Below are 13,600 nucleotides of genomic sequence, written 5' to 3' on the forward strand. Positions count from 1 at the left end.
CAGTAAAGAGACTTAGGTTTCAAAATAATTTTTGCATCTTTATTAAGAGAAGTATGGCTTCCATGATAACTTAACAAGTCCTGTATAGAAAGAGAAACCACACTTAGAGACTACCCAAATGCGTGATAGATTTCACATTCTTTGCATAAGTGTGAAGATTTACCTTTATAGCAAGTCAAGCAGAATATTGGACATTGGACTTCTTATGGGGTATACATGTGGAATTAAAACCTCTGCATCCATACCTAATGGAAATCTTCTGAAGGATGTGTCATGAACTGTAAATTTCCTTATGCTTCAGTAGCACCACAATTTTTTATTATTGTCAGCGGAAGGACTTTATGTAACATGCTAAACACATGTTACAGAAGCAGTACATGGCACAGATGAGCTTTAGTGAGAAGAGCTAAGCCATGTCTAATGTAGGGAAGACTGAGTTATTCATGTAGGAGTGATGTGACTACTCAGTCTTTGGGGTGTCATCTACCATCCTTGCTGCTCTGGTCTCTGATTCCACAGTTCCATCATCTGGCACTTAGAGTTATTTTTGCTGAAAACCAGAGGTACCTACAGAGGGATGATGGTCTTAAGGAGTGTGGGCATTGTGGCTAAGTGGGGAATACAGTGCTACCTGCTTAGTACCTGAGTGACACCAGTGAGGCCCAGGGTACCTAAAAAGCAAAGTACAGTGCTCCAATTATCTATTGCTGCATAATGAATCACCCCAAAGCTTAGTGGCTTAAAACAACCATAACCATTTATTCTCTCTCAGTGTCTGTGAGTCAGGAATCCGGGAGTGGCTTTACTGTGTAGGCCTGGCTTGGGATTTCATGAGGTTACAGTTAAAAAGTGGCTGGGGCTGGGGTCATCTTGAAGTCTTCTTCATTTGCATCTGTCTCCTGACCTGGGAAGAGTTGATTAGATAGGAACTGATTTCTCAAGCTTTTCTCTGTATCTCTACCGGTCTCCAGCATGGCGGCTTCAGGGTGGCCAGACTTCTTACAAGAAGAAGGCGCAGGGCTCCAAAGGTGTGTGTCCAAGAGAGAGCCAGGCAGAAGCTGTATCATTTTTATGACCCAGCTTTGGAAATCATCACTTCCACCATATTCTTTTGGTCAGAGCAGTCATAGACCCACCCCGGTTCAAAGGGAGGGCACAGAGACTCTGTTTCTTGATAGGAGAGTGACAAAGTTCTGGAAGAAAAGTGGGGCCAGAAATAATGGTAAACGCAGGTGTCCACACCCTATCAGGGCTACTGTTACTGTCAATCCATCTATGTTTTGGGGCCTCAGTGACTTCATGTGTCTTATAGGTCCTGGCAAACGTGGCCTATATCATCATAGAGTCCACTGAGGAGGGGACGACTGAGTATGGCTTGTGGAAGGATTCTCTGTTTCTGGTTGACCTGTTGTGCTGTGGAGCCATCCTCTTCCCAGTTGTGTGGTGAGTAACCTGCATGGAGGGAGGTCACATGTGGGCTTGTCTGTCAGACCTGGCAGCTGAAATAGTCATTCCCAAGTTGGTCCAAATCACCCAGGGCATCTGTTTAATAAAAAAAAATAGAGCTTCTTGATCCAACTGACCTTCTAGATCAGTCTCCAGGGGTGACATCCTGGAATCTGTGCCTTTATTAATCTTTACTTGATCTTTTTTTTTTTGAACTTTAGGTGAAAGTTTACAGAAAAAATTAGTTTCTCATTAAACAATTAATACACAAATTGTTTTGTGGCATTGGTTGCCAACCCTGTGATGTGTCAGCACTCTCCCTTCTCCACCCTGGGTTCCCTGTTTCCATTTGTCCAGTTTTCCTGCCCCTTCTTGCCTTCTCGTCTTTGCTTTTATGCCAGTGTGCCCATTTAGTCTCCTATACATGATTGAACTGCAAAGCACATTCCTAATGTGTGTTATCATTTGCCGTATAAACCTGTCTAATATGTGGCTGAAGTGCGAACCTCAGGAGTAACTTCAGTACTGAATTAAAAGAGTGTCTGTGGGCCATACTCTAAGGATTTCTCCAGTCTCTGTCAGACTAGCAAGTCTGGTCTTTTATTTGTGAATTTGAATTTTGTTCCATGTTTTTCTCCCGCCCTGTCTAGGATGCTCTATTGTGACCTCGGTCAGAGCAGTCAGTGGTGGTAGCCGGGCACCACCTAGTTGTTCTGGGCTCAGTCTGGTGGAGGCTGTGGTAGCTGTAGTCCATTAGTCCTTTGGACTAATCTTTCCCTTGTGTATTTGGCTTTCTTCATTCTCCTTTGCTTCAGCTAGAATGGGACCAGTAGATGTATCATGGATATCTGCTCACAGGCTTTTAAGACTCCAGACACTACTCACCACAGCTGGATGTAGAACTTCTGTTTTATAAACTATGTTATGCCAATTGAGCTAGATGTCCCCCAAGACCATGGTCCTCAGCTCTTAGCCCAGCAACTCAGTCCCTTAGGGAATTTGGATGTGTCTGTGAAGCTTCTATGACTTTACCTTAGTCAGGTTGTGCTGACTGCCCCAGTATTGTGTACTGTCTTACCTGTCACCGAAGTTACCACTTATCTACTATCTAATTAGTGTTTTTCCCTCCCCACTGCTCCCCTCCCTCGTAACCATCAAAGATTGTTTGTTCCTGTGTGTAAACCTGGCCAACCTGGCACCATGGGCTGGCATTTAGCGTGGATTTTTTGGGGGGTGGGGGGAAAAGCTTGAAGAAATCCCATAAATAGCCTTTTCTTGCCAAGTTAGATGGAAAATGAGGAAGTATGTTAACATAAAACAAGTGATAATTCACAGCACATAAACATTTCAGATATCTCTATAATAGTTTGCTCCATTCCTGGAAATGACAACCTTTAGATGTATATAGTGTACTTTGATTTGTGTAAAGAAATGTTAATGCCAAGTCAATGGTGGATGACAAAGAATATCCTCGTTAAATTACATGCAGAAGGATGGAAATTTATGGTTCAGTTTTTATATGGGAGGAAAGAAGGATCACAAACGTAAACTAATTTACTTCACCCTTAATGATCTAGATCTGTGACTGTTTTAAGCAATTAATTATTTTGGAATGAAGTTTAAAAAAATAGATTCTGCGGTATTTTAATGCAAATAATGCATGCCTTCTATGTGTGCCAACCTCACCCTCCCTCGAGAGGTATTTTTTATAAGCACCACTTTGCCATTTTTGTTGCTGTAAAAAAATCAGCATAGCACACTTAGAAAAATACCACTGGGGGGAGGGGCCGTGTGGTTGGCAAACATTGAAGACATGCGTTATTTGCATAAATACAATGTATGCCTTCTATTAGAGATGAGGTGTTCCTTATTGCAATGCCCCATGCAATAAATTAATATTTTTAGGATTTTGACATTTGTTGGGTCATTTAGTTACTCTGATTATTTAGAACATGGTACCAGTGGAGCATAATCCTCTTCCAGCCCATTAAATTTGTTCTTAACCCTAACTCCATCACATGTCAGACAAGTACATGTATCAGTTCAGCAGGCAGCTGCCAGCATAGAAGAGCACAGATGAGTCTTTTTAATCACCACCACCTCCCCCCACCCCACCCAGGAATAAGTAATTCAGGCATCAGTAACATAGGATGACCAGCATTGCTTCAGATAAAAAGAGCATCTTATTATTAAAAGGAACGGAGCTTAGTACTCTACTCTTACATCTGCCACTATCACAACAGTAAAATGTGGGAAATATGGAGTATTGGCAAGACCCAGAAGAGTTACAGAGCTACAGGTGGCAATTTCTTGCCACTTGCTAATTATAACACTAATGTGCAGATTGGAAATAGCAAGACTCTTTACAATAAATATCCTGAATGTTGAAGTCAAGTGAAAAATATCAGTAAGTGCTAGAGGGGTGATTTTAGAAGTAGTAGTTAATCTAGGACCCCTGGTTGCACAGTGGTTAGGAGCTCGGCTGCTAACCAAAAGGTTGGTGGTTTGAATCCACCAGCCATTCCTTGGAACCCCTATGGGCAGTTATTTTTGATGAAAATATACACTTCAAAACATGCTCTCATATAAGAATTTCTGCAAGTATTGTTCAGTGACATTGGTTATATTGTTCACTATTTGTGCTCTGGTTGTTTCAACTCAACCCCGTTAGTTTAGACTCACTGGTCCCTAAACGTCTCATCTGTGCTTTAGAGTAACTGTTGTCTCTTTGATCTCATAAAGATTTAAAAAAAGAACAAGGATGACATTTTTTACTTTTTGAGCTAAACTGTTTGTTTAAAGATGATTTCATGGGGTAGTTCATTTCAGGGTTTGAAGAGTATTCCAGGGCAGTAGTCTTGAGGGTTTCTACAGCCTCAGTGGGTCCAGTAAGTCTCAGTTCTTTGGGAATTTGAAGTTTTTTGTCCCCCCCCCCCCCTTCCTATCAGAATCCATCTATTGTGCCCCTGATTGAAATGTTTGGTAGTGGTGGCTGGGCACCATCCAGTTCTGGCCGTGTGTTAAAGTTCTTCTGGTCTCATGTTAGAGGAAGCAGTGGTTAATGGAAGCTATTATCGTCTTTTTATGCAAATAATGTTTGTTTGCCAACTGCACCCTCCCCTGCAAGGTATTTTCTAAGCACTGCTATGCCAGTTTTTTTTTTAACATGTTGCTGTAAAAATAAATTGACGCAGTGTTCTTATGAAAATACCTGGTGGGGTGGAGGGCGTGGTTGGCAAACAGACATAGAAGGCACACATTATTTGCATAAACTACAGTAGTCCTGTAGTCCAGTTGTTTCTCTGATTCTTGAGTTTCCTTCTTCCTCTGTTGCTCCAGGTGAATAGAGACCAATTGTTGCCTCTTGGGTGGCCCCTTGTAAGTTCTTAAGACCCTAGACATTATTCACCAAACTGGGAGGTAGAACAGAACCTTTAAAAACAGTATTATGACAATTGACTGGATTGTCCCTCAAGGCAATGACCCTGATCCATCAAGGTAAGAAAACCAGTCCCATGGGGTGTTTGGTTTTATCTAAGTAGCATCAACAACTTAGCCCTTTTTTTGTGGGGGGGGAGGTTGTTGTTCCACAATTATATATACCATAACTGCCGGTTTGTCGTGTTTCTTGTGTACCGCTCAATAATGTCACTTATATTAGTCAAGTTGTACAGTTTTCATCCACGTTTGGTGTCACCTTTTCCATCATCATAAACAAAAAATTCGCTATTATCTTTATCAAAAGAGTAAAAAGACAACCTATAGACTGGGAAAAAATCTTCGGGAACCATGTATCTGATAAGGATCTGATATCTAGAATATATATAAAGTTTCTACATCTTAACAACAAAAACCAAGTAACCCAGTCAAAAAATGGGCAAAAGACATGAACAAACACTTCACCAAAGAGGATATCCAAGTGACCTTTAAACACATGAAAAGATGGTCATCATTATTAACCACTGAAAAAAGTAAACCCATTACTGTTGGGTTGATTCCCAATCAAAGCAGCTCTGTAAGACTGTAGAACTGCCCCATAAGGTTACCAAGAAGCCGCTGATGGATTCAAACTACCAGCCTTTTGGTTAGCAGCCAAGCTCTTAACCACTGCTACCAGGGCTCCTGTTAGCCTTTAGAGAGATGAAAATCAAAACTACAATAAGACAGTACCTCATTCCTACTAGAATGGCAATGATTTAAATAAATAAATAACAAATGCTGGCAAGGATGTGGGGAGATCAGCTCTCTTATCCATTGTTGGTAGGAATGTAAAATGGTACTACCATTGTGGAAAACAGCGAAAGATTAAAAGTAGAACTACCATATGACCCAGAATTCCACTCCTAGGTACATACCCTAAAAAAAAATAGCAACACGAACAGATGTATGCATAGCTGTGTTCATTGCAGCACTATTCACAATAGCAAAAAGATGGAAATGACTAAGTGCCCACCAATGGATGAATGGATAAACAAAATGTGGTACTGTAAAAATGGTGTGGGGGTGGTGTCTGACCTCCTCCAACCCCACAAGTGGGAAGGAGAACCAAGATAAACAGCGAAAGGCTGACTCCCACGAGGCGGAGAACAGACAAGCCTCTCTCTGCCTTCTTTACCAATTCTGACACCAACTGTCCCTCCCATAGTACTCTCTATTGGGTTCGATAATTCATTGCAGTGTCCACCCAGAACTCACAGACCATACTCATGGTTATGGGGTTTATTAGGGAAGTAACAATTAGAATTCAGGCTCAGAACACTCAGGATACAGTTCTTCCATCAGGACAGCCTCTCCCCAGCTGTGCTTGCAGGCACACCTCTCCCTGGCCCTTGCCCTCTGCCCAAAGGCACTCAGCTTTCCCTCTCCATGGGCCAGGAAGCCTACTACGCTATCTCCTGCCGCCAGGTCTCTGCTGTCAGGTCTCTCCTGCCATCGCTTCTCACCATCTTCAAGGTTACAGCTCTCTCTCTCGGTCTCCTGGTTCCAGGAGCTTCTCAGCACAGGGATCCTGCGTCCAAGGGACACGCTCCTGGCTGTTCTTGGTAGTGGTGGGATCTTCCTCTCTGTTCTGGAATTGGCTCTTTTTTAAGTCAAAACTGACCAATCCCCATTATCAGTCGCTGTCGAGTCAGCTCCAACTTGTAGGGACCTGTGTACAACAGAATGAAACACTGCCCGGTCCTGTGCCATTCTCACAATTTTTGTTATGCTTGAGCCCATTGTTGCAGCCACAGTGTCAGTCCATCTCATTGAGTGTCGTCTTCTTTTTCGCTGGCCCTCTCCTTTACCAGGCATGATGTCCTTCTTCACCAGTCTCCTTGGTGGGCCATGATTACCCCCTCACACAGTCCCACCCAGCCACCTGGGTGGGAGTTACAAGACCATGGCTAGAAAGGGCACACAAAACTAATCAGTCGCACCGAAGGTACATACATACACTGCAATAACTACTCATGTAAAGAAAAATGAGGTCCTGACACAGGCTTGCAGCAAGGGTGAAACTTGAGGACAGTATGCTGAGTGAAGTAAGTCAATCACAAAAAAGACAAATAATGTATGATCTCACTTTTATGAAATGACAAGAATAGGTAAAGATATAGAGACCAATGGTTATTAATGGTTATGGTGGGGGAGGGTGGAGAATCTTTCTCTAGATAATTTTTAAAAATATTCAGATTCAGCTAGTATTGGTTTGATGCCAGCTTTGTGCTAATTAACTTTCAGATGCTGTTCAGTTCTTACAGCAAATAGACCCATCTTACAGATGGGCAAACAGCTGAGGATTTGGAAGAGTGGTTTATTTCATGGTCAAGTAAAGAAGGAGTGGCAGTGTCAGACTGTAAACCTGGGTCTGTCAGACCCCACCCTCCTCCCTCTCCACCATATCTGCCTGTGCTGTGCTTACCCTTTAAAGCAGTCTTTCCCTTGGTGGCTCTGAGCTGTACCTAGAACTCTGATCTAGGACTTCATTAATATTATTAATGTTCCCTGCCTGAACTGTAATGATGGTAATTAGTTACTGGCACATTGCAGCCAGATAAAAGACTTCCTGGAGGCTAGCGTTTTTCAACAAAGTTTTAAATCTCCAGCCAGTGAAATACCAAATTTGTGAGAAGCCATATGCTTACAGTACCAAGACCTAGACTTAAGAAGTCAGTAGTCAGTCTGGTGACCTTCTTAGAGGAGTCCTTCTTTCCAGAGAGCAGACGAGCTCAAAGATGCCCCATTGTCTTAACGGTGTGTGTGTAGTGGGGGGATAGTTGCGGGAATGAGAGATTAGGTGGAGATCAGAAGTATTAATTGGTTGACTTTTGCATTGTTTTCTCACTTTGCCACAGATTTGGCCAGCAGAGGGCATCCTTAACTCTCAGACTCGAGCACCATACACAGCCCCAGTTAATATCAAAGATCTCTCTCTCTTTTTTTCTTTTTAAGTTAGGAAGAATAGGCTAAAATCATCTAGTCTAACCCTTTCAGTTTATAATTGAGGAATTCAAGGCCCCAAAATATTTGTGACTTTGCCAGGATCATACTTAGTTACTAGAACTAGAAATAAGGAGGAATGCAGATGTGCTGGCTAACCTTTTGTTTTCCTAATGCCTCTTTTTAGGTCAATCAGACATTTACAAGAAGCATCAGCAACAGATGGAAAAGGCAAGTTCCCTCGTGCTCTTTTTGTGCTGCTCACCTTTCCCGGAACCCATGTGCTTGTGTGCTGCTAAGAGATAGAGGGAGAAAAACTGGGGCCTTACGATGCTGTCTCCCTGGGAGGCAGGCCAGGGGAGTCCTGGGGGCTTACTTTGCAAGAGCACTCAGCGGTCATATGGTAGAGAAGCAGGTGTTGAATGTTACAGAGTCCAGTTGTACAAGGAGGCTTGGAGATGATCGCTGCATATTAAGATGATTTCATTTCATTTCCACTCATGAGTGTGATTTTTTCCTTCTCAAAACTGAGTCAGGAAGAAAAGTCTCATCTTGGAAGAAGGAGGGAAAGATCACACTTCACTGTGAGAACAGGAGGTACTATGGATTGGAGATGGGTATGTGTAAAGCATCCCTTCCTGCTGATTTAACACGCTTTCAAAATAGATGTGTTGGTATTTATTTAAAATGAAAGTCTGATTCCAGAAAGAACTGTTAAAACTCTGGTTTTCAAGTGGTTGTGCTATTATAGCCCTTTTGCATCTCCTTGATTTTCTAACCATGCCTCCTAAGTCAGAAAAGAAGCCACAAAGAAAATGTTTTGTGTGCTTCTGTGTTCCTGGGGTTATTTGAATTGTGTTCACGACCACAGGCTGCTGTGGCATAACGGGAATTTCAAACCACAAGAGTCCCAAGGAGTAGTGCTCTTTCAGACGCTGAGGCTGCCTCTGAATCTGCAGTATCATATACCCAGTGCTGATACTAAGGCAGATCATTTACTACCAGTAATAAAAAGAACCAAGGTTTTTCTGTTGCTGTTTTTAATAAAGTTTTATTACTGACCTTTTTACTAATTGTAAAAGTAATGTGGGTTCTTTTAAGAAATTTTGGAAAACATGCAGTGATTACAAATCTTATTTCACAAATTTGGTATGTAATTAATACCACATTATTTTTTTTTAATGTCAGTTTTTTAAACTGTGCTTTAGCTGAAAGTTTACAGAGCAAATAAGTTTCTCATTAAACAGTGAATAACAAATTGTTTTGCGATATTGGTTGCCAGCCCCTTGCTGTGTCGACACTCTCCCCTTCTCGATCTCAGGTTCCCCGTTTCCACTCATCCAGTTTTCCTGTCCCTTCCTGTCTTCTTGTCTTTGCTTTTGGGCTGGTACACCCATTTATTCTCATATGATGGTTGAACTACTTGTATTATTGTTTATTTTATAGGCCTGTCTAATCTATGGCTGAAGGGTGAACTTCAGGAGTGACTTCAGTACTAAGTTAAAAGGGCCTCCAGGGGCCATACTCTCAGGGTTTGTCTAGTCTCTGCTAGACCAGTTAAGTCAGTTCTTGTTTTGTGAGTCTGAATTTTATTCTGTGTTTTTCTCCTGCTCTGTCTAGGACCCTCTGTTGTGATCTCTGTCAGAGCAGTCAGTAGTGGTAGGTGGGTACCATCTAGTTCTGGGCTCAGTCTGGTGGAGCCTGTGGTATTGTGATCCATTAGTCTTTTGGACTAATCTTTCCCTTGTGTCTGTTTTTTTTTTTTTTATTCTCCTTTGCTCCGGACAGTGTGGGACCAGTAGATTCATGTTATTTCTTTAAATTAAATTAAACCTGGCTTCAAGCCTTTGTGTTAAGGTGTGACAGGGTCCCAGGGTTTTTACTTAGAGCATAGTCTTCTGGGGTTATCTGTTGTTGTGGCCACAGTAGTTACTACCGAGATTTCCTGTTGTCCTGACCCATGTGGCCTGTTGAGGTCCAGTTACTCTTGCTTGTGGGCAGCGCTGAGTGCAAGGGTCTTATCTAGGCTGGGAGCCCTGGTCAGTGTTCAGAATTCAGCCTTCCGGAACCCACAGACTTCTAGAGTGCTCACAGGCCCCAATCATGGACTGTGTCGACCATTTTTTTTTTTTTTTTTTTTCCCCTAGTCCTGGGAAATTATTCTCTTGTTTTCTCCTCTTTTCCTTAAAAGTGACTGGATTCCCTTCTTTCTCTAGAGCACCCTCTGAGATAAATTATTTTCAGTAAGTTTAAGCTTTAAACAGTTGTCCTCTGAAACCTTTTGCCTTTAGCCTGGCTATACAACCGTCCCCTGAGCCAGGGGGCACAGAGAACCCTCCTGCATTCTTAGAATGGGGTAAAGGAAAATTACCCTAAATAAGTAAATAAAACAAATTAGCATTTAACAAACTATCCTGCCACAAACAGAAAAACCAAAATTAGAAAATAAAAGCCCGCTCTCTGGGAATAACTATTGTTTGGGGACATTCTTGGGTTTGGGGGCTTTTTTTCCACCTCTCTATCCCCTTCTTTATCATTCTGAAGGAGCCCTGGTGGCCCAGCTCCTAACCAAAAGGTCAGTGGTTGGAACCCACCAGCTGCTCTGTGGGAGAAAGATGGGGCAGTTCTGCTCTGCCCTATTGGATATCTTGGAGTCAGAATTGACTTGATGGTGGTAGGTTTCTTGTTGTTGTTATCTCTCTAATCCCTCTGGCTTTCTCTAAACCCTGTCCACCTTGTATTTAGAGAGTTTGGGATTAACTGTGGTAATTGTTAACTGTCTCTGACTATTTTCTCCACGAGACCTTGGTAGTTTGCTGAGAATCTTAGTAAAGGACTCTGCCTGGCCAGATAGCACGATAGCGTAGCAGATGAAGCCACAGATAGGGTCAGAATTGTCCACCAGCCTCTGTAGTAAATAGAAACTGTGGAGCAGGAATGCTTTTGTTTTGGCCTGAGCACACAAGGCAGTTTCTTATTTTTCCACCAGGTGACAGCATGGGCCCTCTTCAGCAGAGAGCAAATACATGAAAGCAGGAACACACCTGGACTCACGTTCACCATTCTTAGGATAGCACACTGTTAAGAAAGCACCCATTTTTCACCAGTGAATATTGCAAACCCTTTGAAAGGGGTACAGGGAAGACTAGAATGTGTGTGTGTGTGTGTGTTTATTGTGCTTTAAGTGAAAGTTTACAAATCAAATCAGTCTCTCACACAAAAACTTACATGCTCCTTGCTACATACTCCCAATCGTTTTCCCGCTAATGAGACAATTCACTCCCTCCACTCTCTCTTTTTGTGTCCATTTCACCAGCTTCTAAACCCCTCTACCCTCTCATCTCCCCTCCAGGAAGGAGATGCCAACATAGTCTCAAGTGTCCACCTGATCCAATAAGCTCATTCTTTACCAGCATCGCTCTCCAACCCATTGTCCAGTCTAATCCCTATCTGAAGAGTTGGCTTCGGGAATGGTTCCTGTCCTGGGCCAGCAGAAGGTCTGGGGGCCATGACCATTGGGGTCCTTCTAGTCTCAGTCAGGCCATTATTCCTGGTCTTTTTATGAGAATTTGGGGTCCGCACCCCACTGCTCTCCTGCTCCCTCAGGGGTTCTCTGTTGTGTTCCTTGTCAGGACAGTCATGAGTTGTAGCCAGGCACCATCTAGCTCTTCTGGTCTCAGGCTGATGTAGTCTCTGGTTTATGTGGCCCTTTCTGTCTTTTGGGCTCATAATTACCTTGTGTCCTTGGTGTTCTTCAATCTCCTTTGCTCCATGTGGGTTGAAACCAATTGATGCATCTTAGATGGCCACTTGCTAACATTTAAGACCCCAGACGCCACTCTCCAAAGTGGGATGCAGAATGTTTTCTTAATAGATTTTATTATGCCAATTGACTTAGATGTCCCCTGAAACCATGGTCCCCAAACCCCCGCCCCCGCTACACTGGCCTTCGAAGCATTCGGTTTATTCCAGGAACTTCTTTGCTCTTGTGCTGACCTCGCCTGTAGTGTGTGTTGTCTTTCCCATCACCTAATGTAGTTCTTATCTACTAATTAGTGAATACTCCTCTCCTACTCTTCCTCCCTCCCCCCTCTCGTAACCATCAAAGAATATTTTCTTCTCTGTTTAAACTATTTCTTGAGTTCTTATAATAGTGGTCTTATACAATATTTGTCCTTTTGCAACTGACAATTTCACTCAGCATAATGCCTTCCAGATTCTTCCATTTTATGAAATGTTTCACAGATTCATCACTGTTCTTTATGGATACGTAGTATTCCATTGTGCGAATATACCAAAATTTATTTATCCTTTCATCCGTTGTGGAAACCCTGGTGGCGTAGTGGTTAAGTGCTACGACTGCTAACCAAAGGGTCAGCAGTTCAAATCCACCAGGCGGTCCTCGGAAACTCTGTGGGGCAGTTCTACTCTGTCCTATAGGGTCGCTATGAGTCAGAATTGACTCGACGGCACTGGGTTTGGTTTTTTTTTGGTTTTCATCCGTTGATGCGCACCTTGGTTGCTTCCATCTTTTTGCTGTTGTAAACAGTGCTGCAGTGAACATGGCCATGCATATATCTGTTCATGTAAAGGCCCTTATTTCTCTAGGATATATCCCAAGTCGACTAGATGGCACTGGCTTAAGTTTAGGTTGGGGTTATATCCCAAGGAATGAAATTGCTGGATCGTATGGTAGCTCTATTTCTAACTTTTTAAGGAATCGCCAAATCGATTTCCGAAGTGGTTGTACCATTTGACATTCCCACCAGCAGTGTATAAGTGTTCCAGTCTCTCCACAGCCTCTCCAGCAGTTATTGTTTTGTGTTTTTTGGATTAATGCAAGCCTTGTTGGAGTAAGATGGAATCTCATTGTAGTTTTGATTTACATTTCTCTAATTGGGAACCCTGGTGGTGTAGTGGTTAAGTGCTACAGCTGCTAACGAAGAGGTGGGCAGTTCAAATCCACCAGGCGCTCCTTGGAAACTCTGTGGGGCAGTTCTACTCTGTCCTATAGGGTCGCTATAAGTCAGAATCGACTCGATGGCAGTGGCGGTACTGGTAATAGTGGCAATGGCTGATGATTGTGAGCATTTCCTCGTGTATCTGTTAGCTACCTGAATGTCTTCTTTAGTGAAGTGTCTGTTCATATCTTTTGCCCGTTTTTTAATTGTGTTATTTGTGTTTTTGCAGTTGAGTTTTTGCAGTATCATGTAGATTTTAGAGATCAGGCGGTGATCGGAAATGTCAAAGCTGAAAACTTTTTCTCAGTCTTTAAGTAATCTTTTTACCCTTTTGGTGAAGTTTTTGGGTGAGCATAGGTGTTTGATTTTTAGGAGCTCCCAGTTATCTAGTTTTTCTTTGGCATTGTTAGCAATGTTTTATATATTGTTTATGCCATGTATTAGGGCTCCTAACGTTGTCCCTATTTTTTCTTCCATGATCTTTATTGTTTTAGATTTTATATTTAGGTCCTTTGATCCATTTTGAGTTCATATTTGCGCGTGGTATGAGGTATGGGTTGTTTCATTTTTTTTTGCAGATGGATATCGGTTATCCCAGCACCATTTGTTAAAAAGACTATCTTTTCCCCATTTAACTGTTTTGGGGCTTTTGTCAAATATCAGCAGCTCATATGTGGATGGATTTATGTCTGGATTCTTAATTCTGTTCCATTGGTCTATGTATCTGTTGTTGTACCAGTACCAGGCTGTTTTGACTATTGTGGCAGTAT

At 42.4% G+C, this 13,600-nt stretch overlaps 1 protein-coding gene across 1 annotated transcript in view; it reads left to right on the plus strand.

Annotated features, from left to right (window-relative positions):
- The window catches only part of GPR107 (G protein-coupled receptor 107), a 115,472-nt gene that overhangs the window by 68,893 nt on the left and 32,979 nt on the right, over positions 1 to 13,600 (plus strand). The window contains exons 13-14 of the mRNA XM_049896996.1: positions 1,313 to 1,443; positions 8,057 to 8,100. Of these exons, the coding sequence (XP_049752953.1) occupies positions 1,313 to 1,443; positions 8,057 to 8,100 (175 nt within the window). The remainder of the gene's footprint in view (positions 1 to 1,312; positions 1,444 to 8,056; positions 8,101 to 13,600) is intronic.

Source organism: Elephas maximus, chromosome 9 (assembly GCF_024166365.1).
Source record: "Elephas maximus indicus isolate mEleMax1 chromosome 9, mEleMax1 primary haplotype, whole genome shotgun sequence".
In the NCBI taxonomy this organism is placed as follows: Eukaryota; Metazoa; Chordata; class Mammalia; order Proboscidea; family Elephantidae; genus Elephas; species Elephas maximus.